The 27,709-nt window shown below is 44.3% G+C and overlaps 1 protein-coding gene and 1 long non-coding RNA gene across 5 annotated transcripts; one reads left to right on the forward strand and one right to left on the reverse strand.

Moving 5' to 3' along the window:
* The first annotated feature begins 5,890 nt into the window (after positions 1-5,890).
* Positions 5,891-26,595, forward strand: SLC25A15 (solute carrier family 25 member 15). 4 transcript variants are annotated; one of them, XM_037892896.2, is made up of 8 exons: positions 5,891-6,020; positions 7,196-7,342; positions 9,603-9,728; positions 13,656-13,914; positions 21,557-21,694; positions 22,606-22,775; positions 24,442-24,600; positions 25,558-26,595. In XM_037892896.2, exons 3-8 carry the CDS (start codon positions 9,674-9,676, stop codon positions 25,680-25,682), a joined length of 906 nt encoding a protein of 301 aa, XP_037748824.1. In that variant the 5' UTR covers positions 5,891-6,020; positions 7,196-7,342; positions 9,603-9,673; the 3' UTR covers positions 25,683-26,595. The 4 variants fall into 4 exon arrangements, with proteins under 4 accessions (XP_037748824.1, XP_027686031.1, XP_027686032.1 ...); XM_027830230.3 differs by having other exon boundaries at positions 6,019-6,460; XM_027830231.3 differs by lacking the exon at positions 5,891-6,020 and adding an exon at positions 6,464-6,485.
* Positions 13,909-21,561, reverse strand: LOC122463350. The gene is made up of 3 exons (XR_006286615.1): positions 21,329-21,561; positions 19,617-19,871; positions 13,909-17,787 (listed from the first exon to the last, which is right to left on the reverse strand). It is a non-coding gene; the product is annotated as an uncharacterized LOC122463350 (long non-coding RNA).
* Positions 26,596-27,709: the final 1,114 nt, after the last annotated feature.

Raw genomic sequence — 27,709 nt, forward strand, 5'->3', positions numbered from 1 at the left:
CAACCCCTATCCACACCGCCACCTCCTGATAGCCCCCCCAACTCCCACGCCTATCCAACCCTCCCTGTTCCCTGACTGCCCCCCCAGAACCCCCTGCCCCTTATCCAAACCCTCCCCCCCCAGCCCCCTTACCATGCCATGCAGAGCGGCAGGAGCCTGCAGCCGCACGGCCCAGCTGGAGCCAGCCACACTACCCAGAGCGCTGGTGGGGGAGAGGCCGGGGGTAGCCTCCCTGTCCGGGAGTTCAGGGGCCAGGCAGGATGGTTCTGCGAGCCAAATGTGGCCCATGGACGGTAGTTTGCCCACCTCTGCTGTATATAAAGGATGTAAAGAAACTGGAAAGGATCCCGAGGCAAGCGACAAAAATGACCAAAGGCAGTGGTGCTGGAACAGTTTTTGGAGTGGGGGTGCAGCCCTCTTACCCCTGTCTGCGCCCCTCACCACCCCCTAGAGCTGGGGCTGGGAGCAGGGCCGTGGCTCTGTGATGGGAGGACGCAGACTGGGGTAAGATGGTGGAGGCTGGGGTCACAGTTAGGGGCAGGTGCGGAACCCTGGGCATGGGGCTGTGTCCAGGACTCCAGACCCAGTGGCTGGGCGGGACCTGGTGGCCAGCAGAGGAACCCCCAGGGCTGGTGGCCGAGTGGGACCCCAGGCTGGCAGCAGAGCCCTCGGGTGCAGGGCTAGCAGCCAACCGGGACCCAGGGCCAGTAGCTGAGCGGGACCCAGGGCCAGCAGCAGAGTCCCTGGGCAGCAGAGGGGCAGGTGGCCGGGACTGTGGGTGGCAGGGGCGCAAGGGGAATCAAACTCATTTGTGCTTTTAATACAGAACTTCTTTAATATGATCCAACATAACGTCTGGGCCATATAAACAGGAACAGAAAATGGAGCAGAGAGAGAGAGAGCTCCATGTTGTAAGGATTCCTGAACTGAAGACTGATTAAAAGGAGATGGTATTTTTGTTAATGTGTGTCAGCTTCTCCTTGCCTCAGGACAGGTAAGTCTGAAATCTATTGTTGTTCCACTTGGGGAAATTAAGATGGGGCATAGCTCCAGCGTCCAAGAGGGGCATGCAGAGACTGTTCACCCATTCACAGCCTGACTACCCTGTTTTTCCTGGAAGACTCTGTGGACAACTAAAGACCTACCAGGTTTACATCATAGGTACCAAAAAAGTGAAAACTGGCTGAGAGGGGAAGCATATTTTTATTCAAAATTGTTGGAAAAAAGCTGTTTTTGTTAAAGATTTATCATTTTCGATTAAGGGCTAAGGCTTTCCCTCCACTTCTCTGGACCCTTCCAGGGAGACTTCCACTGAAGACAGAGTTGATACTTTTCAGGTTTAAAAAAAATACAGTCCCACTCCTTTTTAATTGTCTAAACCTTTCAGGCATTCATACATTATAAAGAAACCAAAAAAAGGGCATAAGCTCTATGGTTTTTAAAGTTTCCAGGTCACCTTTAATATGCATTTTTTTTTTGCATTTTTCAGAGAGGAGAATGCAAATAATGTCATTAGCTGCACAGTGGCAGCACTGACGTTACAGTATTGCACTACACAAATACATTAACTAACAGCAAACAATTTACTATTCTGTTTCAAGGACAGTATATTTGATTTCTAAATCTTTTGTACATGGTCCAAGCATCTGCAGAGCACACCTTATGGGCTACACAGAGAATGTTACCTCTGTGCATTAACATATAATGTATATCCTGCAGTAATCAAGGCATGGTGTTAACATTTGACACAAGACACACGGTGACTGCAGACAGCCTGTAGTTTAATTCTAAGTCACAAGCTTCATTAGCAGCAGAGGCTAGATAATTTTCAATCAACGAATTTTTCTAACAGCACCACCACCCTACAGCAAGTCAGAGGGAAACAATCCAAAATAGTTTCTGACTGAATAATAACTCCTACTTTGGAACAATAATTAGCTCATTGGACCTAAACTTTAACATTGTTTCAGCAAAATATTCTCAGTTTAAGGACCAAAAATCACTTCATACTTAACAAAGTGTTTAATGTAATTGTTTATATTCTGTTCTGTTTTTCATTAATAGTTTTGATATTTAGAGGAATACTCACATTATTTTAAAAGAATGTTAAGGTAACAATCATATTTAAAATCATCCATAATTATGTTATCAAAGGCATAGAATAGATTAACACTGAAGGACAAATAAATGTCTACTTCTCTTTCTGGCATTTATGATGCTAATTTATTACACTTCACTCAACTTGGGCAACAAAATTAGCATTGGTCAGTTTTACTTTTTGGACAAGATTATGGCCTTAAGCCACCACATGTGGAAGTGGGTGTGCATGCCTGAATGAAAGCACACACCTGGGCAGCTTAGGAGGGCTGCAGGCACGTGGCATCTCCCAGGAGCATTAGCCTGTTTAGGTACAATGGCTCATGATGTATTTTGAAGTTCAAACCAGTGCAGCTGCTGCTCTTCCATCTTTCTGTGAGGTATAGGATACCAGCGTGAGGTGTTCATTCTGAAGCCTAATGATGTCAGTATAGACATCAATCTTGTTAATTATTTCACTTCTAATTAAAAAGAAAGATAATCACATTATGAATTTTAGCACAGTCTACTGGGAGTGACATCTGAGTGTGATATCTCATAGTGATGTCAAGAGTTGGTGCAGGGTAGGTTATAGATCAGAGGTGGGCAAACTATGGCCCGTGGCCACATCTGGCCCACGGGACCGTCCTACCTGGCCCCTGAGCTCCCTACCGGGGGGCTAGTCCAGGCCCCTCCCCCCCAGCCTCAGTGCGCTGCGCTGCCAGCGCTCTGGCCCGCCGCTCATGGGGTACATGGCATTGGCCACTGTTGGAAGACAGGATACTGGGCTAGATGGACCTTTGGTCTGACCCAGTTTGACCGTTCTTATGATTTTAAACTCCATCTTGCAACTGGATCTGCACAGGTGGCTCTCTGCACAGAGCCCCACTGATTTCAAAGGGTCTCCCTATAGCTATAATTGAAGGATCAGGCCATTAAAGTTCTGTTTTGATCCATTTGTAAGTACATATTGTAATTTATAATCAAAGGGTATGTAATTTTCTGACTAAATGCCTCCATGAAGTAAAACTACATTTCACTGATGGCAGGGGTCCCAGGCTGTGCCCCGCCACCCCTCCCACAGCACCAGCAGGGGTCCCAGGCCGCGCACCGACACATCCCCTCAGAGCACCCGCAGCACTCCCCGGCCGCCCTCTGCCCTAGACCTCCCAAGATTTTAGTCAGGGGCATAAAATATAAGTCAGGGACAGGTCACAGGCTGTGAATTTTTGTTTATTGCCCGTAATTAAAGATTCCTTAGCAAGAAAGTGGACTCTGTGCAGAGTGCAGGGAACAATTTTCAGATTAGGTAAAACAGGTGCGGCTTCTTGCGATATGGCAGCAGGGAGATGCTGGCTGCTGCGATGTTCAGACTGCTTATTTGGTCTACCTTTGTCACCAGTCACTGCTCTGAGAAAAAGACCATTGTTCCAGTCCTGCTGTTGGATCAATGCAGGCAGACCCTTGCCCCCATGCAGAGCTCCACTGACTTTTGGCTCTGGGGATCCAGTCTGTTCATGACGGCACCTTTGATATTCTCCCATTATTTCCATGACACTTGAGTGCTCATAAAAGTGAGCTGGCTATAGCAAGGCCTTTGCCCTTTTAACAAGCAAAGAAACATCCCACTAGCCCACTCTCTTTCCTCCTAATATCCATCACACACACCCCATTCCCCCCACTATACCTCCCCATTGCTTCCCTGCAGTGCTCTCAACCCTCATGATACATTCATCCCACTTTCCCCATCACATATCCACCTGGCCTCCATCCCACTGCTCCCCCACTATCCCCCCAGAAATCCCCTACCATCCCCCAACAGCCCCATGTTCCCCATCCATCCCAATAACCCACTGCTCACTCCAATGCCCCATCTATCTCCGGAACAGTCCCTATTCCCCACCAGTGCTACATCCATTCCCCCAACACCTCCCATTCCCCCTACAATGCCCCACCCAACCCTCGCTCTCCCCAAGGCCTAACCTGTTCCCTGCAACAATCCTCCACTCCCTCTGCTATACCCCACTCTCCTCCCCAACAGCCCCCACTCTCTGCAACACCACACCCGACCCTCTGACAGCCCCTGCTTTCCCCGTAATACCCCACCTACCCACCCTGATAGCTCCCTGCTCTCTCCAACGCCACCCGTCCCCCCAACAGCCCCTGCTCTCCCAGGAACCCCCACACATCCTCCTGACAGCCCCCCACTCTCCCCAACCCCAACCCGCCCCCAGACAGCCCCCCCGCTGCCCCAACCCCCACCCGTCCCCCCGAAAACCCCTATTCTCCTCAACCCCCACCCGTCCCCCCGAAAACCCCTGCTCTTCCCAACCCCCACCCGTCCCCCCGAAAACCCCTGCTCTCCTCAACCCCCACCCGTCTCCCCGAAAACCCCTGCTCTCCTCAATCCCCACCCGTCCCCCTACAGCCCCCTACTCTCCCCAACCCCCACCCAGCCCCCCAAAAACCCCTGCTCTCCTCAACCCCCACCTGTCCCCCCACAGCCCCTCACTCTCCCTAACCCCCACCTGTCCCCCCGAAAACCCCTGCTCTCCTCAACCCCCACCCGTCCCCCCACAGCCCCCTGCTCTCCCCAACCCCCCCCGTCCCCCCACAGCCCCTCACTCTCCCTAACCCCCACCCATCCCCCCGAAAACCCCTGCTCTCCTCAAACCCCCCGTCCCCCCACAACCCCCCACTCTCCCCAATCCTCACCCGTCCCCCTGAAAACCCCCGCTCTCCTCAACCCCCACCCGTCCCCCCACAGCCCCTCACTCTCCCCAATCCTCACCCGTCCCCCCGAAAACCCCTGCTCTCCTCAACCCCCACCCGTCCCCCCACAACCCCCCACTCTCCCCAATCCTCACCCGTCCCCCCGAAAACCCCTGCTCTCCTCAACCCCCACCCGTCCCCCCACAACCCCCCACTCTCCCCAATCCTCACCCGTCCCCCCAAAAACCCCTGCTCTCCTCAACCCCCACCCGTCCCCCCACAACCCCCCACTCTCCCCAATCCTCACCCGTCCCCCCGAAAACCCCTGCTCTCCTCAACCACCACCCGTCCCCCCACAGCCCCCTGCTCTCCCCAACCCCCACCCGTCCCCCCACAGCCCCTCACTCTCCCTAACCCCCACCCATCCCCCCAAAAACCCCTGCTCTCCTCAACCCCCCCGTCCCCCCACAACCCCCCACTCTCCCCAATCCTCACCCGTCCCCCCGAAAACCCCCGCTCTCCTCAACCCCCACCCGTCCCCCCACAGCCCCCCACTCTCCCCAACCCCCACCCGTCCCCCCGAAAACCCCTGCTCTCCTCAACCCCCACCCGTCCCCCCGAAAACCCCCACTCTCCCCAATCCTCACCCGTCCCCCCGAAAACCCCTGCTCTCCTCAACCCCCACCCGTCCCCCCACAGCCCCCCACTCTCCCCAACCACGGCCCGTCCCCCCACAGCCCCCCCACTCTCCCCAAGCCCCACAGCCCCCTGCTCTCCCCAACCCCCACCCGTCCCTCCACAGCCCCCCACTCTCCCCAACCCCCACCCGTCCCCCCGACAACCGTCCCCCACCCCCGGGAGTCACCCCGTCTCTCTCTCACGCACACTCCGCGCCTCCGCTTTCTCCCTCCCAGGCCGCGCCGCCGGGGTGGGGGGCGCAAGGGGGCGCTGCCGCGACCGCTCGGCAGGGTCCCTGCGGGGGGGCCCTGACTAGTTCCGCTTCCCTGGCCTGGGGCGGGGCGCTCCGAGCCGGGCTGGGCCCCGCCTCCCGCGGCCCGGCTATATATTGGCGGCGGGGCCAGGCGGTGCGACGGGTGTCGGGCGCTGGGTGAGTGGCGGGGGCTGGGGGAGCCGAGCCGAGCCGAGCCGGGGAAGGCGCTGGCAGCCGGCTCCTCCTTTGCGCACGTGTCTGCCGCGGGGCCTCCGGAACCACCAACAACCCCCCGCCCTAGGTGCCGCTGCTGGGGCCCGCAGGGGCGGGCTGGAGCCAGAGCGGCTCCAGCCTGCGCGATCCGCAGCCGCCGGTGCGGCTGCAGCGCGGAGCCGCGAGCAGCTGCCCGGCACGCGGTGCGGGAGGCGCGGGGAATCCTCGCTGCAGCCTGGCTCGCGAGCTGCCCCCCGCGGAGCGAGGGTCACGGACCCGTGGCGAGAAGCCGGCTGCGGCGCTCGGTCCGAGGCGCTGTTGTTTCCAGTGCGGGCCATCGCCTCTGTGGCAGGGACGTGTGCCCGTGAAGTTCATTCAATGGACTTGCCACCGCTCAACCCCGTTAGAGCTGGCCGCTGACTGCCTGGACACGTTTGGTCCCTTCTGTTTGTGACCTGTCGGCAAACCGGCTTGCTTCTCAAGGCCCTTCCTTGTTCCCACCGGCCTGGCTTCAGCCAGCAGTGCCTGGTCTGTCGCTTACAAGCAGATCGTTGTGTGTATTAGAAATTGGGGGTGTCTGAGTCTGAGAGTTCAGCGTAGCAGCCGTGTTGGTCTGTATCCGCAAAAAGAAGAGGAGGACTTGTGGCACCTTAGAGACTAACCAATTTATTTGAGCATAAGCTTTTGGGAGCTACAGCATCCGATGAAGTGAGCTGTAGCTCACGAAAGTTTACGCTCAAATAAATTGGTTAGTCTCTAAGGTGCACAAGTCCTCCTCTTCTTTTTAATTTGAGAGTGTCCCTTAGCATTGTGCTTCTGATGTAAATAGTGGTGATTACAAATGCCCAGTTTGCTTTCAGTGTATATTCTACAACATTTGCTTAGAAATGTGTACTGGCTAGAATATTCATGGAAGATAGAGATGTGCCCATAACTAGTAAAAGCTTGTTTTTTAAAAAAAAAAAAGTAAGCTGACCTAAGTCCCCAGGTAGACAGTGCTAGGTTGATGGAAGAATTCTTCTGTTGACTTAGCTACTGCCTCTTGGGGAGGTGGATTAGCAAGGCTGTTGGGAGAACCTCTCCTGTCACTAAGTGTCAATCCTGAAGTGCTACAGTGGCACAGCTGATCTGGGGTAGCATTTTCAATGTAGACATAGCCTAACACTCTCCCACCTTCCCTTAGATCACAAGCTCTGAAGGAAGTTTCCTTCCTCTGTTTTATTCATGTAATGTGCATGACTTGAATTTTTTTTTAATTAACAGGTAGTGCAGGAAAGAGCTTGCAGAGACATGGATACGAACTTCTCCTACCTAAATTGAAACAGTAGGACAGCCTCAGGCTTATGCTTCTACTCTTCTCAAAGCTTGCATTCGGACAATGAAAAAACAAGTCCGTTATTAGGGTGAACGGTAAGAGCCCCAGCCAAGAAATGGCACTTTTATGGCCCTTGTATTCAAATTCTACTTTGGTCATTGGCCTGCTGTGTCCTTAAGCAAGTCAAAAGTCATGCCCCGTCTTTCTGGTCTCTGAAGTAGGGCATTAGTCCTTATTTTGCAGGAGGGTCTTGTGGCTTAATCATTCAGTATTTGGAGAGTCCTTTGAGGTCCTTGGATGGAAGACACTGTTTTAGGTAACAGAATTGTTAAATGTAAATGTCCTGAAGATCTCTTACATGACTCCTGGATTTCTTTGGATTTGTAATATGAATGAGTGATTGCTATTTTAACAATCATTTGACTTTTAGTCACTTATTTATTATTGTAAATTCAGAGAAATCTACAGGATTATAAATGGTGGTCAATTATTTTTTGTCACGATCCAAATTTCTCAGTCAAGGTATAGTGAAGGTCCAGAATCCAAAGAAATTTAAAAAAATAAAAAGATTTCAGGGTCTGCTCAAAAGCATCTGGCAGTTTGGATTTGGCCCGCAATCTGCCTATTGACTACCCCTGCAATAAATGATGGGTTAGATTTAATTATATAATCTTAAATCTAGTGCTGTGGCTGGGTACTTGTGTTGGTCAGAGTACTTTCTTTGAAAAACTCTTCCTTGTTTTGCCTTCACTTTCCCAGTGTGTGATAAATCTCATCAGCAGGATGGAATGGAAATGAGCATATATTCAGTGTATGGTTTCCTTTACATTTAGTGCAGTGTAGCAATAATGCAAGTTCCACTGCAATGAGAGACTCACTACTTCATAGTGATTCCCTTCATTCACAGACTCTTTAGTCTCTTTGATTTTTTTTTTTTTTCTTTTGCTCTTCTCCAAGATCAAAGGGGCTAAATCACAAAGTGCTTTGAGGACAGTAATGACATTAATTTCAGGATAATTAAGTGTAACAATTTTGGAGCCTTTTTATCTTGAAATAATAGTAGCTAGTTAACTATGCTATTGGGAATAATACCTTTCAAATCTTTAAATATAATTCAGAAATACAGTATGTACTAGTAATGGCTGACTTTTTTTTATCCCATTATATTCAGTCTAGTACATGCCAGACCTTTCCAGAATGGAAAGAGTCAGCACTTTCATAAGTGTAAATAACTATTTGGCACACAGTTTTTCTGCTGTCAAAGTGGTAAACAGGCATGTAGGAACAGACCTTTCAAAATGTTTCTTATAAACCCATGTCTGTCCATCACAGAACTTTAGAAAGGATGCAGTACAACTGTTCTTACAACTTCCTTGTCAGAATGTATCCCACCCTGCATACTGTGAGTTGCTTTCCCTCTCATTTCTTTATCAGTTATCCCCCAAAACACTTTGGATGAAATATTTATACAGTACATATTAGGAATGTTTTAATTCTTCTGTGGATTTCCCCTTTACTTGAAAAAATTAAAAATTAATGTAAGAAAGGGGATACTCTGCTAGTACAACTGCTCACTCTCCTTATCTCATTTTTAAAAAGTACCATGCTGATACAAGTACCAAAAAGATAATGCTACATGCATTATCTACCCATGCATGTAGATCTTTGAATTTCAAACTAGTTTAAGTCTTTAATATTAGTTTTCTAACTTGGTTCTGTTGCCCAAAACAAAACCTTTCCCCTCATGAAATAACCTTTGCACTGATCTGCGGATTTATTTTAATGAGTGGTGCTTTATTTGAAAACATTGCCCTTGTAGGGTATTTATTGTGCCAACCACCTTCCTGAGAGACAAAACCAAATAAAATCCACACTGGGCGGCATTCTGTAAATTGAACCTGGGGCTTCCATTAAAAAGACTTATATTGGGAATACAAGGCAACCAAACCCCTTTCCAGATATTTTCTACATATTCCTGTCATCCTTTGTGATACTGATATCTGTCTTAGGTATTTATATGGCTTCCACTCTAGTACCTTAGTTCCTCATGATCTTTAGTGCAGTTATCTTAATGCATCCCTCTGAAGTAGAAAGGTACTATTCTTCCCATTTGTAAAATGGGGAAGTGAGGCACAGAGGGACTAGGTAATGTGGCCAGGGTCACACAGGAAATCTTTGGTAGAGCAGGGAATTGAACCTGGGTTTCCAAGTACCAGTCTAGGGCTCTAACCATTGGACCATCTTTTCTCTGCCATAGAACTCTTGATTTAAGAGAAGATAAATAGAAGTGGATATATGGGCATAATGGGTGATCTGTAGAAAGTAGTTCTAACTTTTTTTCCTTTTCCACCTTAGGTATACATATCACGACATCTAACCTGTCACTGGAGATCTATTCCATAGCAACCAATAAGCAAGTGTGAAACATGAGGACAAATCCCGCCATTCAAGCTGCCATTGACCTCACAGCAGGTGCAGCAGGTAATACTGGAGAAAACTCTGTTTTCAAAGGTTTCAGAGTAGCAGCCGTGTTAGTCTGTATTCGCAAAAAGAAAAGGAGTACTTGTGGCACCTTAGAGACTAACCAATTTATTTGAGCATAAGCTTTCATGAGCTACAGCTCACTTCGTTGGATGCTCAAATAAATTTGTTCGTCTCTAAGGTGGCACAAGTACTCCTTTTCTTTCTGTTTTCAAAGTTTGAGACTCTGATGCAAAAAAGCTTGTGCTCTTAAAGTAAGTCTCCTCACAAGCGTAAAGACAATAATCTGATTGCTAAATGATGACGATTTGTCATATTGGCACTGTTAATAATTGAAAATCTTTACAAGAGGCACATCTTCCACATTTGAAGTAAGATGTTGAGATGAAGGAGAGAACTAACTGACCTAGCCCAGTGTTGCAAACATCTGATAGGTTAATATCATTCCACTGAACCAATGCCAACAAGTAAATATGTAACCTCTTTTAGACTAATGATTTTCTAAGAGTAGGTTTGAGTACATCTAATGTGTATTTTCATGCTCACATGAGTTTCAAAATGTCAGTCACAAGTAAAGTTTTGCAATGAAGGCAAACACCATGTGCAAGCAAAGTAGTCGAGATAATGCTTCAGTCCTAAAAACTCTCTCTAATTGAAAGGGGCAGAAAGCTATCTGAAGGGTTATCTCTTTAACCAACATTCAGAAAGTCTCTTTGGAAGATGAGGAAACATTATGGTATTCAGAATAATGTAACATAAGGTCAGCAGTTCACTTAAGTTGTTCCTCCACTTAGCTACAAATGAAAATATCAATTTCTCTCATCACCTAAAATATGGTTGGTAAGGATGAAACATCAGGAGAAATTAACTTTAAGTTGAGCTCTACAAAGAGGATGGAAAATACATATCTATGTACAGTGCCTAACACTGCTGCTGGTGCTCTACTACTAACAAATTCAACACATTAGCCATCTAATCACATCTCTTGCATATTCTAATACAGCTAATTCAGGGTATGTCTACACAGCAAAGAAAACCCCCCAGCTAGCCTTGACCTCCAGCCTGAGCCCAGAAGTTTATACAGTAATGAAACAGCCCCACAGTCCAAGTCGGCTGGCATGGGCCAACCGTGGGTGTCGAGTTGCTGTGTAGATATACACAGTTAGTGTTCTAGGAATGTTCCCTGTATTTGTGCTATGGATCCAAGAATATTAGCCATGACTCAAATGTTACAAGACACCTATGATCCAAGGTCTAAATCCAGAGGTCAGTGTGAAAGATGATGGCATGTGGAGGGAAAAGAGGGTGCAGCTACCATTATCCAGGGGTAACACCTATAAGAAGGTTGCCAGAGTTTCTACCAGGCTGTTGTCCCTTGACTCGGCCCAGGTATACTTGTTTTATATTGGCCTGTGGCTATTCAGTATGTGACAGACTTGAAGATTTCCACACAAAGGCCAATTCTGGCTGATGGAAAGGAGAAGGAGCCTTCTATTTATTTCCCCTGTTACCTCATCACCATCCCAGAGCAGCCTATTTCTGCTATTTCTTCTACCTTGCTTTTGGGTCCTTATTGTAGCGATTCACAAGCAAGATCTGCTGCTGTCCCAAACAATAGTACAGTGAAATCACTGTTTTGTTTTGGTTTTGGTTTTTTGGTCCGCTTCACCGATGCTCACAGGGTTGAAATAGCAGCAGCAAAAACTAACCTCTAGTCAGTATCACAGCAGTCAGTCCTCACAAAGATAACTTTGTCAGTGAAAGCCAATACAGTGTCATCTTGGCTCTCATGAGGGCTAGGAAACCTAGTTTTCATTTAAAGAGATGTGCCAAAGCTGATGGCATTTCTCCCCCCATCTCCCCTCCCCACCCCCATTACATCCACTATTCAGGGAAACCTGCCTATTTTCTGTCAGTAAACAGGTTTAAAGGTAGATTATAGTTCTTTGCTCTATTTCCTCTTTTGGTTGCAACTCAAATATTAACTTCAAACAGCATGAAGAAGCGAAAGCCTTTAAACGTCTCTATCACTTTGATACTTGAAATCCTATATAAAGAGATTGTTCTTGCTTTGCTTACTCGATTAGCTGTAAAATCCTCCTCCTTTGTTCTAATAGGCTGCTGTTAATCTTCCTTTCTATCCTCATCTTCTAGCATTTTTAAAGGTCTCCTTTATGTTTTCTCCCTCTTGCTGCAAGCTCACTATGTATGCCTTGCTCTTGTTTTATGTTGGTTCCTACTGCTGTGCTGCAGCTGGATCTTTGCCATTCAACAGAAGCTGACTTTACAGCATCCTAGGCTAGCAAACCAATTAACAGAAGATGTTGTAGGGATTCAATTAGCCAGTCCCTTGTTAAGCGTGTGGCCAGGCTTCAGATTCCTCTCTGGAGATGTCTTGCCTGGCTGCTGGAGTAACTTGGCCCTCTGGCCAAAACAAGTCGTCCTCTTCTGGGGTAAATAAATTCTAAACAAAAGTAAACAAGTACTTTTACCTTCAGTAGGCCACAGTCCTGTGTAGGAGGTGTGTGACACACAAGTCCTTCTCCTTGGTTGAATAGGACTTCTTCCCTTATAGCAGTGCCCAAGCTATCCATGGCTTCGGCATCTAAGTCTTCCCTGTTGGTAAGTAGGGTTTTCCTAGTTGGCAAGGGTTTCCTAAAGTCTTTCAGCCCTTGGTCAAGAGGGAATTAACTTGGACCTCTGCCTCTTATCTGAGGGCTCACAAATTCATTGCCCCTTGGTCACAGGAGTTCCTACACCACCTCCAACTCTGGGCTCTGGCCCTGGGACCCTGTATCAGCCATCCACCCTCAACTCAGTTCCTCAGCTTCAGATTCCCAATGCCATTTCCTACTTTCACTTCTCTCCAAAGAAGCCTTCTCCCTGGCCTCTTCCAGCAGTCATCAGCCAACCTACTTCCAGACAACATTCCTGGCTCCCTTTCAGTGAGGAGCCATCCCCAGTTTCTCTCCAGACTCTTGGCTGCTCTTTCCCCACCCTCACCCTAGACTGCCTCGGGGGGCTTCAGCAGAGCCCATCACAGGCACCTGCCCCAGCTCTCTCAACAGGGAGCCACATCTGCCCCTGCCAGCTTTTGCTGTCCTTAGTTAATCCTTCCCCTAGTGAGTACAGGAAGTGTCATATCCTGCTTCCAAGCGTGGTTAGCTGTGTAGCCTGCAATCACCTGATCTGGGAGGAAAATGAAACAGTGTGGGAGCTCAGATTGGAGTTCCTCTGGCTCACCCCATAACACAAGAGCAGCAGCAGTATAATACAAACTGGCTCCACTCAGAGTGTGGGTACTAATGAGAATCACCCCTTCAAAACAAAATGTACCTTCTCCCTGCTTCAGAAACAACTAAAGGTGCTGGATTCACATAGGGTGACCAGATAGCAAGTGTAAAAAATTGGGATGGGGTAGGGGGTAATAGGAGCCTATATAAGAAAAAGCCCCCAAAATCGTGATTGTCCCAATTTTATAGGGACAATCACAGTCACCCTAGATTCACACATTCAGCTTCTTTAGTTTCTTGCATAATCTCTTCACATCATTCATTAAAATCTACTCATCCTTCATCTGATGAGGTGACTGCCTAATAAACAGAGAATGTTAATTCCACTGATAACTCTTATTTCATCATCTAGTCAATGTATGAATTGATTGCCTTGTGTTATGAACGAATGTCTAACTGTTGTAAATCGAGCATTGATCTTTTTCATTTGGTACTTCTGTAACTTAATGTTGCAAGAGCCAGTGTCGTCATTGGTGTCACCAAAGTTGATTGAGTTAGGCCTAATTATGCCAGTAGTGAATTTGTCCCTTTCTCCATATTGCTTGTTTGTTTTTTCTTCGTTTTATGTTGAGGTTTTTTTTTTTTCACATGATCAGTAAGGGGCTGTTGAATATTGATATTCTTATTTCCTCAGGTGGGACTGCATGTGTGCTAACTGGCCAGCCCTTTGATACAGCTAAGGTGAAGATGCAGACGTTTCCCAGCATGTATAAAGGACTCATTGAATGTATTGTGAAGACATATAAACAAGTTGGATTGCGAGGGTTCTACAAAGGGACCACCCCGGCACTTGTAGCCAACATAGCAGAAAACTCAGTCCTATTCATGTGCTATGGGTTTTGCCAGCAGATTGTGAGGGGCATTGTTGGATTAGACAGGAAGGCAAAACTGAGGTTAGTAACAGAAATTGTAATCTCCAGAATATTGTACAACTAGCAGTCAAGAGTAAATACTAATGTGCTGTATTTTAAAATGAAGTGCAATCTCTTTGCCCTTATCCGGGGTGCCATTTTGTCACTGTGCAAGTGCTAACTTAATTGCCGAGACAAGATCTTGTGTAATAATGGTACATTTTTCATAAGAACAGATGGCTGGTCTGTATGGGGTGTGCCCATTGCCAAAAAACCCAGATGTGAAATGTGTTGGTTCTTCCAAACACCATGATTTGTTTTGGGAAGGAGGAGAATTCTGTAAGCATCTTTCTTAAATCCCATGCTGTAGTATTTGTGAAGGAAAGGGTATGAAACTACTGGAGCATTGGCGGCTGTAACTCGTGCATCATTAAGAGAGGCTGCATCTTCATTGTCTGCACTGCTCCATGGACGGATATCAGTGATGGCTCAGGTGGTTTATGCGGTGACTCAGCACTGTCCCAACTGTCGTTCCCTCCAGAGCAATGATGATGCTGAATAACATTCACTTACTCGTTATAACTGTGTTCCGGCTTCACTAATTTGCCATCAAAAAGGGGGAAGCTCTTGGTTGTGATTCTGCAAACTAGGTCTCCCCTCTAATATTTTCAAGTTATTGAAAGTAAAACGTGAAAAATCAGTGTTGTGTGTGGGTAAATGGTATCTTTCTTTCCTGTCAGGTTTTAGGAAATGAACCCAGACACTTGTGGATCAAACTTTGGTTTAAGGATATGAGAATGTGCTTAGCTTCAGGCAGTTTAAAGACCAATTTTATTGACTGCATTCCATCTGTATATACTTATAATTACCAGAATGAGAAGGTGGAGGAAATTTACTTTTTTAGCCCCTAGTGATGTAGTGTATTTTAGAAGTGATCACAATGTTTAAATATTCTAGTCTTACCCCATATCTCATCTCCTCTGAACACCAGGTCAGTTTGCTCTAGGTGATAGTCTGTTTAGTATATAACTAGTCAGAATGGATTTTGAAATAACTAAAGAGAACACTAACTATGAAGAAATTATGGGTTAATTGGAGAGCAGATGAATATGTAATGGGACAGGTGACTAGAGCACATAGTGATACCAAAGCCAAGTGCCTCCAACAACAAAGTGCATTTATCAATCTGCTTTTATTCCCTGGGGTGTTGTACTAAATACAGAATGGTACTATTAACTTTACCCCTCAAAAAAAAACCAGCCACAACCAGTAAAGAGTGAGATTGTAGTACTGAGCAGTACAGTGATACCAAAAAATGGCACAGGTTCAAACTCTTGCCAGACAGACTTCTCCTTGAATTCTGCTTTTTTACATTTATAAGATTTCCCTATTGCTATTATCTAGTTGCATTTACAGCCCAATCATAATACATTCCTAAAGCCCCTGTTAACTAATGTAATACAAATAACGCACACCTGTGCCTTGCCAAACAAACTCCATTAGACAGCCTATTGGAAAAAGCCTGGTTAAACAGAGAGGCCTTGCAGTGTGCCCTGCAGATTAGCAAATTTTCTGTTGGACCACTGTGAAGGGATTGAATTCCAGACTTAAGGGCCATCCACCAAGTTTGCTCTGCCCTCAGACATACAATTCAAGAGGCGGTCTGCCTTAGTGTTCCAACAGTCATAGTTATCTCATTTTCTGTTGAACTGAAGAGGGAACATGAAAAGTAACAAACTGAGGTTAACTTTTGGTTTCTTACACTCTGATCAGAGTGTATATACCCTCCTACACAGGTATTTTGTGGTCTGTGAGTTTCCCAAAATAAACATCTATGCTTCTAATTTTAACTTAATTTTTAAAAGTAGTTTATACACACAGATGTACTTTAATTTACATGAAGTGATGGGGTTTATCTAGCCTGTGTGGTAGATTCACACCGTTTAGCTTTGAGACATGGTTATAGTGTGGCTATCACAGCAGCAAGAGGAAAAATGTGTTTTCCAGTTGAAAGAACACATGCCAAAGAGGTCTGTTGGGGGTTTGTTAGGAATAGAAGGGGATAAGGATTTTTTGTCTTAAGTATTCCTAAGTCCCTATCAACAAAGGATAAGTGTCAAATTCCCTCAGTGATAACTGTTTGCTAAATTATGATCCTAAAATAGTATTTGATTAAACTAAAGAATGATTAACTGCAGACTGAAAGAGCCACCGTGCTTATGCTCCCAATTTCATCTCTTTGCAACCTTAACTTACAACTTATAGAAAATAGACTCACTCTTCCTCCAGTTGTGCCTTGTGTTTGCACATGTATGTAAATACAATGCCTTTGTTGGATTTTCCTAATATGCTGTGTACAATACCTGAAACATTAATTGAAAGGTCCTGTACGCTGGGTTCATTGCTTCTGATTCCTATGTAAGTAGCTAGTAAATATACTAAGGGGGACTTGTTTGCATTAGGTAGTTTTTGTCTCAATATAGCTAGAGCTGTGCTAGCCCTCGCTATTGACAGTGATACAACGTGTAACTTTGCATTATTTCAGACTTGCAGCATCTCCCTTTTGAAGATCTCAGATCACTTTCCAAACACAATGCATTAAGCTTTGCAACATCTGTGTGAGGTAGGCATTGTCCCTGTTCTGAGATGATAAAACTGAGATGAAGTTACTTGGCCCTTGCTGCAGGGAGTCTGTGGCAGAGCCAATGCTAGAAAGATCTGCTAATTCTCACTCTTCTGCTATGACTATTAAATCACCTTTTCCCTTGCAGGAGACATAAAAACACTAATGTGATATCTTTACAAGAGTGAAGTTACACAGAAGAGTCAGAAAACTGAGTTATGGTTCCCCTAGTAAAAGCCACACTGCATAGTTAAAGTCAAGCATGCAAGAATTAAGAATTGCTAAAATTAGGTTACCTCTCTAGACTTAACTTGTGTCCCTTGAACCATAAAGCAGAGGTACAGTCTTTAATTACATGATTACATACTTTGTGCTCCCCTCCTTCCCCCCCTCCCCCAAAGGTGCCTGCCTCATTCAGTGCACAAGAACCATAATGCTCACAGAATGAGCAGGTATTCATTATTTTGTTTTAGCCTCACTGTTCAATGTATGGCCCCCTGCCTTATTTATTGCATGCTACTCAAACTCTGCTCTAAAGACAGAAGGTTATCACAAACATTTCTATTATCCTCTCCCCAAGTGTTATTGAAGCACTCACATACTATTTTTAATTAATCTTCACAACACCTCGGTGTTGCAAGAGGGTGGTAGTATCCTCGTGTCACTGGTGGGGAGCTGAGGCACAGAAGTATGTTCAGAAGTATCTGCTAGTTTTGGGGGCCCAATTTGAATCATCTAGGATGTGATTGTTTCCTCAAAGTACCTAGCATTATAATATCCAGAGCTCAGCTCCCCTTGACCTCTGTGCAGCTGTGAGTGCTCAGCACTTCTGGAAATCAGACCCCAGGGTCTCAGGTCAGGTACCCGGAAAATGAGGAGAACGCAACTAGTGGCCACTTGAGAGACTTACACAGCATCACACACACAAACTCCGTGACAAAACCAAGGATCGAAGCCAGTTCTCCAGATCTGTAGGTTTCAGAGTAGCAGCCATGTTCGTCTGTATCCGCAAAAAGAAAAGGAGGACTTGTGGCACCTTAGAGACTGACCAATTTATTTGAGCATAAACTTTTGTGAGCTACAGCTCACTTCATCGGATGCATTCTGTAGAACTCCCTTAACGATGAGACAATCAAGTCTCTTCTTGCAATCTCCTGGCTCATTAACCACACACCTTCCTACTTCTGCAACAAATGAAGTAGGGTCCTACGTCAAACAGCCTCCTTCACTTGACAGCCTTGAGTCATCTCCAGAACAGGTTGATCCTGTGCATTGAATGAGGCAGGAAACCTCTGGGCAAAAATAGCACATAATTAGAGACTGTCATAATGCAGAGGTACCAGGGGCACAACACATGCACAAGGGAAGCTAAAACTTTAAAATTCCCTGATAAAATTGGAAGCCTCTCATTCTATAGACTGACTGTAGTATCCTAATCAAGATACTAGGGGTTAAGTCACTGTACTCTAAAGCCAGAAAAATCTCCATTTAACTGAATTTAAACAAAAAACAGAGTTTTGGCTCAACTTTGGCAGTGAACTTGCTTCCTTAAATAATTCTCAACTCCGCCATATATACTCTCAGCTTAACAGTAAATGAAATGATAATACTACTTAAATACACTTGAATCTAGCATTGTTGGTTTTAAAGACTTTTTTTGTAGCATGTTAAAAATGCTCAGTATTCACCCTAATTGAAGCACTTACTTTTCACAGCCTAGTTTCTTAAACAGATGCCAAAATTAAATGGAAGTAAGACTCCTCAGTATATTTAAAAATCGCGTGGTCCATTTAATTTCCCAACAAGGCACTTCTGCTCTTTTCATAGATTCAGAAAAAACTGCATCAATGCATATTTAGAAAACCAAAAACATTCTGCTTAGGCAGCACTCTGGCACTTACTACATAATTTAAGATACACTAGTTTAGAACATTAATATGGTCAAATTATACACTCTCTCTCCCCCCACCACCACCACCACTTTCCTAGGATCAAATGTTTTTCCATTCCTGGTTAGGGTACTGAGTAACCAACTCTTGGGTTGCATTCGGTCAACAGGCTCATGGAGTGTCTAATAAAAGCCATAGATGAGCTAAATTATGAAGACACTGGCTTTCACAGTGTTTAAAAGTATTTGTGAAGATCTTAGATATAACGAACAGAGGTTCCAGCCTTTTAAATAGCTTCAAAAGTACAATTTGTCATCATGAGACAGATGGATTGGGTGGCAGGGAAAACATGGAACTTTCAGATTTCTAAAGAATGTGTGAGGATTTTGCTATTTTTAAAGATCAAAATAAAATCCTTGCAGTAATACACAAAAAACAGGAGATGGTAAACCCCTACTCCAGCACCTTCACACCCGGTAAAAGGACCAGAGCAGCATAAAAGGGCCCCAGAACCAAAGGTTGCAATGACAGGAGGATTTCTCCCACTGAAGGCATTGTGGAAGACTGTCGTAAGATTGCCTTCAGAGGACCCCATTGCAAGCCTTGCTGTGGGGGCATGTTGGGGACAGACAGCCTGTGGAAGCTGCTGTAAATTACAGAGCGCTGGGAATCTGGGATTGTGTTACTCCAGGGGATTCACCAGTTCTGGGAGCATCCCAAGATTGGGGGGACACAAAGGTGGCAGAAAGCCATCATAAGTCTATCCCTCATGCCCACACCCTGTCTGTGAGTTCTGTACTGCACCCCATTAGAGGCTCGGCAGAGCAGCTCAGCCATGGTCTACATTGTACCTAATTTCTCTGCCATGTCACTCATCCAAACTCTGGAAGGAGGGAAGAGTATCTTAGATCATCCTGACAGGTTTCAGAGTAGCAGCCGTGTTAGTCTGTATTCGCAAAAAGAAAAGGAGTACTTGTGGCACCTTAGAGACTAACAAATTTATTTGAGCATAAACTTTCGTGAGCTACAGCTGATGAAGTGAGCTGTAGCTCATGAAAGCTTATGCTCAAATAAATTTGTTAGTCTCTAAGGTGCCACAAGTACTCCTTTTCCTTTTTTAGATCATCCTACTCATTTTGCTCCACCACAGAACTCCCACTTGAAGACACCAAAGTCTGAGGCTCTGTAGTGACCTAATTTTAAACAAACAAAAAAACCAAACAGTTACTAACCTTTCCGTGACTACTGTTCTTTGAGGTGTGTTGCACAGGTCCACTCCACTGCATGCGCTACAATTGTTAGAGTAGGAGCTGTTCTCTGAGCGCATGATCCTTTGTTGATCACAGGGACATGTTGGTGTGGTGCCAGCTATCTTTATAGAGGCACTGGCAAAAAAACTGGTAAAGAAGCTGTGGCCTTGTGATACCATGGGTTAATGAAGCCATACAGTCTTGAATGTCAGGTTTCAGAGTAGCAGCCATGTTAGTCTGTATTTGCAAAAAAAAAAGGAGGACTTGTGGCACCTTAGAGACTAACCAATTTATTTGAGCATGAGCTACAGCTCACTTCATGGGATGCATACTGTGGAAAATACAGTGGGGAGATTTATATACACAGAGAACATGAAACAGTGGGTGTTACCATACACACTGTAACAAGATTGATCAGGTAAGGTGAGCTATTACCAGCAGAAGAGTGGGGGGCGGGGGGAACCTTTTGTAGTGATAATCAAGGTGGGCCATTTCTAGCAGTTGACAAGAACATCTGAGGAACAGTGGGGAGGTGAGGGGGGGTAAATAAACATGGGGAAATAGTTTTACTTTGTGTAATGACCCATCCACTCCCAGTCTCTATTCAAGCCTAAGTTAATTGTATCCAGTTTGCAAATTAATTCCAATTCAGCAGTCTCTCGGAGTCTGTTTTTGAAGTATTTTTGTTGAAGAATTGCAACTTTTAGGTCTGTAATCGAGTGACCAAAGAGATTGAAGTGTTCTCCAACTGGTTTTTGAATGTTTTAATTCTTGATGTCTGATCTGTGTCCATTTATTCTTTTACGTAGAGACTGTCCAGTTTGACCAATGTACATGTAATGCGGGGGAGGGATAGCTCAGTGGTTTGAGCATTGGCCTGCTAAACCCAGGATTGTGAGTTTGATTCTTGAGGGGGCCATTTAGGGATCTGTGGCAAAAATTGGGGATTGGTCCTGCTTTGAGCAGGGGGTCGGACTAGATGACCTCCTGAGGTCCCTTCCAACCCTGATATTCTATGATTCTATACATGGCAGAGGGGCATTGCTGGCACATGATGGCAAATATCACATTGGTAGATGTGCAGGTGAACGAGCCTCTGATAGTGTGGCTTATGTGATTAGGCACTATGATGATGTCCCCTGAATAGATATGTGGACACAGTTGGCAATGGGCTTTGTTGCAAGGATAGGTTCCTGGGTTAGTGGTTCTGTTGTGTGGTGTGTGGTTGCTGGTGAGTATTTGCTTCAGGTTGGGGGGCTGTCTGTAAGCAAGGACTGGCCTGTCTCCCAAGATCTGTGAGAGTGATGGGTCGTCCTTCAGGATAGGTTTTAGATCCTTGATGCATTGGAGAGGTTTTAGTTGGGGGCTGAAGGTGATGGCTAGTGGTGTTCTGTTATTTTCTTTGTTGGGCCTGTCCTGTAGTAGATGACTTCTGGGTACTCTTCTGGCTCTGGCAGTCTGTTTCTTTACTTCAGCAGGTGGGTATTGTAGTTGTAAGAATGCTTGATAGAGATCTTGTAGGTGTTTGTCTCTGTCTGAGGGGTTGAAGCAAATGCGGTTGTATTGTAGAGCTTGGCTGTAGACAATGGATTGTGTGGTATGGTCTGGATGAAGTTCACTTCAGGTCTTATTTGATTCATCAAATTGGTTGTGCTTTTTCGTCAGAGAAATGGGAAAGATTATAATATACTTACATTTATATAGCTGTTGAAGGAGAAGAACTTATTTGAGTTGTATATGAAGATGGCTGGAGCTAGGTGTTAAGTTGGTCACCTCTTTTAAATGATTGCTTTTCCTTTTTTGCACTCTTGTTCAGTTTTTCTTTATTTGATAAAGCTTTTAGGAAATAGCCTACTGCAAGAGCACCCATCTTGTGACTGTAGAGCAGTGCCCAAGTATCAATTGTAGTTTCTTTGTTGCAGTGATCTGCAGAATGCAGCTTCAGGCTCTTTTGCTTCTGCATTTGCTGCCCTGGTCCTATGTCCCACAGAGCTGGTGAAGTGTCGGTTGCAGACCATGCATGAAATGCAATTATCTGGAAAGATAGCACAAGGACACAAGTAAGTATGTAATTTGCTCAATACCACTGAAATCTGTTGATGTTATACCTATTTTAAAAGTCCATCCTAGCACACGTAAGGTCTAGCTTGTACTGTGCTATTAATTGCACAAAGGGTGTGCTACTGATTGTCAGAATACATTCCTGGGGAATGCTAACTTAGGGTATGTCTTCACTGCAGAGTTAACTCAGGCTGTTACTAAAGTGTTTCCCTTAACTCCCCTACCTCCTTCCCTCCCCGTCCACAGAAACAGCCCTCTGACCTGAGTTTAGTGGTGCTTTCAACCTGGGTTAGCTGGTTCATCTGTGGCTGTAGGCTAAAAGCCAAGCGAGGCTTTCACTCAGGCTAGTAACCTGCTCGCTTTGCAGTGACGATATGTGCTAAGTCACTTGAGTGGCAGTAGTCCTCCACTGCATTCCCACATTTCCTTGTATGGCACTCAGAAGGACAGACAAGTGCTCCCACAATTCACTGGGAAAGAATCAGAGCAGTTCAGTTTACTGCAGCACAAAGAACCAGGGGATATGCCTCCAGAGGTACTAGCCCCACACAGAGTGCAGCTCCACTGAGGATGCTGTAACCAGAGTAGGGCTTTGTAGTGTGGCTGCTCACACTTGAGCTAAACTAACCCAGGTGCTCACTTCTGGGTGCCAATCACCTGGGTTAACCCTGTAGCAAAGACATACCCTTAATTGCTACCCCTGCTCCTGTCTCAGGTCTGCAGCAAAACCAAATGATTAGAGCCAAGAATTCCTCAATTCTAATTCTTGCCTTGCAATTGATTCATTATTTGGCCTCTATTTCCCCATCTGTAAAATGGGGGTAATGTTTAAGGTATTTACTCATAGGATGTTGCAGATCAATATGTGTTAAGTGCTAAGTATTGTTAATTGTTTCAACCCCTCTATCAGTACAGTTTGGTCAGTAATGAAAAGTGTTATTCAAAAGGATGGCCCACTCGGGTTCTACCATGGTCTGTCAAGCACTTTACTTCGGGAAGTCCCAGGTTATTTCTTCTTCTTTGGAGGCTATGAACTGAGTCGGACATTTTTTGCAGCGGAGAGACCAAAAGATCAACTAGGTATGTGCCAGCTTGTGGGTATGTGGGAAAGGTAGTCTCTCACTACAGAAAGTAGCATACTGCTCCTCTCAAAATCTCTCTGGCAATGCTAATTATACCTTATGCACTTACTGTATCTCTGCACCAAAAAAATGTGGCCCTGTAGAATAGCGATGTGGGAGCAAAACCAACACTATTCCTGTTTATGACTGTAAAGAACTGCTCAAACCAACCATTTTCCGATTTGACATGCATCATCTTGTTTTTGTACACTTATTTAGCTGATGTATGAGTTACCTGATCAGGAGAGGATAATTGTGCAAAAACTGTTTAATGTTCAACACTACATGGTGCACCACCAAACTGTTTATTGCAGCAAAGTTGTTCACAGTTTGGCAAATTATAAGCAACTGAAAGCAGAGTCTTATCATGGGAAATGTTGGGCAACCTCATTAATAGGCTGTTCTGTCAGTCCTATTTATAGTACGTAAGGGCTATCTGGTTGTTTAGGATTCAAATGTTAGTATTGCAGAATGTGAAATGTAATTTTCTGTATCATTCCAGTATGAACACAAACTCTTGGAACTCTTGCATTCCTTATTTTGGACAATGCTCCTTCCATGCTCTGAAGTGTCAGCCTCTGTTTGCCAGGAGCTGGTAATGGGCGACAGGGGATGGGTCACTTGATGATTGCCTGTTCATTCCATCTGAAGCACCTGGCATTGGCCACTGTCAGAAGACAGGATACTGGGCTAGATGGACCTTTGGTCTGAACCAGTATGGCTGTTTTTATGTTCTAACTTCATATGCACTTTCAAAGAGGGATATTGAAGATAGGAAACCATTGGGTCTATCTGGCTATTAAAATGCAAGATACCAACGTTTGAAGGGACTTGCTTTTTGCTTTTAGTAGTTTGTTTTTTAGTAGTTAAAGGTTCTTGCTTTTTTTGGCCACTGTTGTTACAGAATTTTCATAAAATCTGATCATAAGAGCAAAATGTGGTTGCATTTTGAAAATTGACTGGGTTTGTAACACTGCGGTCTCACTCAATAGACACTCCCCTGTGTATATTCAGAGTCATAACTGCTGGCTTTACTCAAGAAGTTTTTACAACCTTTTTACTTGTGCTAGCGCTGCAGAGCCAATCCAGTAATGGCAGCAGAAGTGAGATATTTTGTCTTAAGTATTAATTAAATTCTGGCACCCTCCCCCCCCCCTTTTTTTTTTCTTTTTTTTTTCTTGTCATGGCCTGAACCATACATTCCAGGGTGAACTTAAAGGCCTGGCAGGCGAGTTGCACTTCTGAACTAAGAATATGTAAATTTAGAAGGAATTGAGAGAGCATAATGGTATATCTCTCCCTATGTTACAAAATCTTTTAAAGAAACCTGCTTTCCTAAACTAGACTTTGTGTTGAAGGTTTGTCTACATAGTAAAACTTTGAAACTCTTATTCTAAATATGCTTGTGGCATTAGGAGGCTGGACTCTTTAGAAATCCACAACCACTTCGTTTAATCTTATACCTATGATACGTGCAAGCTTATCACACAGAAAGATGGCCACCTCTTCATAAACTTCCTTGTTTTCACATTTATTCTAAAATAATTTCACATTATTCTAAAATAGAACCATCAGATTTGGGAGTTAGTTTGCACAGTGTATAAAAGCTTATTTCATGTTTTTAGGCCCTATTCCTTTGATGGTGAGTGGTGGTTTTGGAGGCATCTGCTTGTGGATTGCTGTTTATCCTGTGGACTGTGTCAAATCTAGAATTCAGGTTCTTTCCATGTCTGGAAAACAGGCGGGCTTCATGGGAACATTTGCAAATATTTTGCGAAATGAAGGTAAGCATATCCAATACAAACTGAACCTGCAGGCTCATCTGTGAAAACTTTTCACTCCACTATGAAAAATCTATTCTGAAACCTAGTTTGTTAAGAAGTTAAGGGGAATTAATTACACTATTCCCTTTTCTGCAGACCACAAATTATTTTTCTCGTGAAATTCTCCCATCGCCACCTTTAGAGACCGGGGAAATGATGCTAAAAACTAAAAAATCTTTATGCTAACATAACTAGTTTCACAGATTCAGACTTAATGCATCTACTACACTCAGTTGTACTTTAGAGGGCAATCACTTAGTACTTACTGTAGTATCTTACCTGTTAAAGACAGATGAGTAAATGCACCCTACTGTCCTGCAATGGCTAACTTGTCATTTAAACATTGAAACTCCAAGCAGGTACTAGAAATAGATCAAATTTGTGGTGAATCTATCTATTTTTGAAGAATTTATAAGAAACGGTAATTTGTACATCTATAAAAGATGCTCAGTTGACTAGGAAAGTAGAAATTGCCATACTGGATCAGATCCAAGGTCCGTCAGGTCCAAGATGGTGTATCTGAAAGTGGATAGCACCAGATGCTTCAGAGGAAAGTATTAGAACCCTGAAGCAGGAAGATGTGGAGCCAGCTGCCCCCCATATTGCGTCTTTTCCGAATCGCTAATAGTTAGATGGCCTGAAGCCCAAGGTTTAATATCCCTTCTAAAATGTTATTAAGATGACTCTGGATATTTATCCGTATAGATGTCCAGTCTCTTCTTGACTCTTGAGTTGTTGGCCTCAACAACTTCCTGTCTCAATGAGTTCTACTCTCTGCTTCCTGATTCTTCTAATTAACATAATTGTTTTAAGTTCCTCTGCATGACTTCTAGAGAGTAGAGCATCAGAACTACTGCTGATTAGTCTTTTAAGAGTTTAACATGCATATTTCTAATCCGTTCATGTTTCATTTTGCAGGAGTATTTGCTTTGTATTCTGGACTAAAGCCTACTTTAATTCGTGCATTCCCAGCCAATGGTGCACTATTCCTTGCCTATGAGTACAGCCGCAAGATGATGATGGAACAGGTTGACATGTACTGAAATCTTCCAGCAGCAGGTTTAGGTTAACCTTTTTAAAAAGAACTGTAGGGCTTGAATGGATACAAAACCAATAGGATGACATCATGATTTGAGAAACTCAGTCAATTTAGGATTTTAAAAAATCTTTTTAAAGTAAATGGTTTTGTAGACCTTGTATTTGTTTTTACAGGTTTGTTTTTTTTTTTAAGGGAGGATGGAGACGTGTTAACGTTCTTTCCACCTATTGTGCTGCTCAAGAGATATAATTATGTTGCCCTGATGGAAGCGGTACTCAGTGTAAAGGGCAGTGATCTTTCAGTTAAGAGAGTTAATCTCAAATTTTAAAAATCTAGTTCTGTAACAGCCATGGTACAAGAAGCCTGAATTTCCCTTTTTCATTGTTAGCAAACGCAACTGATTCAAGGCCACACGGCACTGGTGCATTAGTAAAAGTAGTGCTACTCTTTTCATTATCAATTTTAGGGCTTGTCTACCCAGGGAGTTACTCTTGAATAGTTTCATCTGTGGATACTCTTATTCTGGAATAAATCTCATTCCAAATTATTTTAATCCACTTTAGACAGCCTATCAGGAATAGTCAGTCTGCTCTAAATTCACACCGTACGTTATTTTGGATTCACTTTCATGTGTAGGTGAGCCCTTAGTAAGAGTATTCAATGGAAACAGTAAGCTGCTTACATTTTACAGCCGTTTCACCTCTTTGTAAGAGACTGTTAGACTACTGTTTCTTCAAGTACTTTAATACACAAGGAAAGGTAGAAGAGGGAGGTTTAGTTTCCTGAAGTGTTTAGTTTAAGCAATGCATGGCTAATACTTACACTATTTTAGTAGTGTTAAAATTGTACAAATTCATTAACTCTGCCTTCAGTAGTTTCACCAGTAATGTGAAAACATTAAAGTAACTGGAGCAGAATGGGTCTTGCAAGCCTAATACCTCATTTCTCTCTTTACCACCCCTTCCTTTTCTGTTTTAACTGATGTCTCTAGGTAGCCTCCTCCTGTAGGTTTGCAAGCAGGGTATGTCCAGTACTAGCTACCATCTTTGACACTTTTAGGAAAGGGTCTACTTGTAGATGTCTAATACAGTGGTTCTCAACCAGGGGTACATGTACCCCCGGAAGACCTCTGCGTATCCCCAGGGGTAATCAGCTCATTTAAATATTTGCCTAGTTTTACAACAGGCTACATAAAAAGCACTAGTGAAGTCAGTACAAACTAAAATCTCATACAATGACTTGTTTATACTACTCTATATACTATACACTGAAATGGAAGTGCAATATTTATATTACAATTGATTTTTTTTATATTATATGGTAAAAAGGAGAAAGTCAGCAATTATTCAGTAATAGAGTGACACTGACATTTTTGTATTTTTATGTCTGATTTTGTAAGCAAGTAGTTTTAAGTGAGGTGAAACTTGGGGTACACAAGACAAATCAGACTCCTGCAAGGGGCACAGTAGTCTGGAAAGGTTGAGAGCCACTGGTCTAATATACACATCACAGTATGTAGGCCCAACAGGTTGCCAGCAGGGTGGTGTCTTACTACTACTCATCTTAGACAAGGGAATGTCCAGAGAACCCAAATGCCTAGAGTAATACCAACTACCCCTTGATCCTTTCCATATGTCCATGGGGCCTGGGTTGCACCCTGTCACCTCAATACCGATTGTTGCTACTACTCATATTGCTTGAACCAAGTAAGAAGAAAGTTCAGGTATTGTGCAATGACCAAGAATAATCAGTGCAATCTCTCCCCATTGGCCTCTTTCTTGGTCATCTTACAAAATAATCTAGGTTAAAGGCTGCCTTCAGTGGTCACATGCCTGTGTTGAAAGGGCAGGAAGCCAGAAAAGAGTAGAAGGCCAGCATAAATTTTAATTGGTAGATGGATTTAAAAAACACCAAAAAAACCCCCACCCTTGACCGTCAGGGTGTAGAAACTAGTAGGAAGAAGACCAAAACTGTGGGAGGATATAGTTTGGGACAGGGGTGCGCAAACTTTTTGGCCTGAGGGCCACATCT

Source organism: Chelonia mydas, chromosome 1 (genome assembly GCF_015237465.2).
Source record: "Chelonia mydas isolate rCheMyd1 chromosome 1, rCheMyd1.pri.v2, whole genome shotgun sequence".
Lineage (NCBI taxonomy): Eukaryota > Metazoa > Chordata > Testudines > Cheloniidae > Chelonia > Chelonia mydas.

Excerpts from the sequence above, each read along its gene's own strand:
- SLC25A15 (XM_037892896.2), top strand. The coding sequence starts at position 9,674 with ATGAGGACAAATCCCGCCATTCAAGCTGCCATTGACCTCACAGCAGGT. Across the intron at positions 9,729-13,655 it reads CCTCACAGCAGGTGCAGCAG|GTGGGACTGCATGTGTGCTA; the intron begins GTAATACTGGAG and ends TTATTTCCTCAG. Across the intron at positions 21,695-22,605 it reads AAGATAGCACAAGGACACAA|TACAGTTTGGTCAGTAATGA; the intron begins GTAAGTATGTAA and ends CCCCTCTATCAG.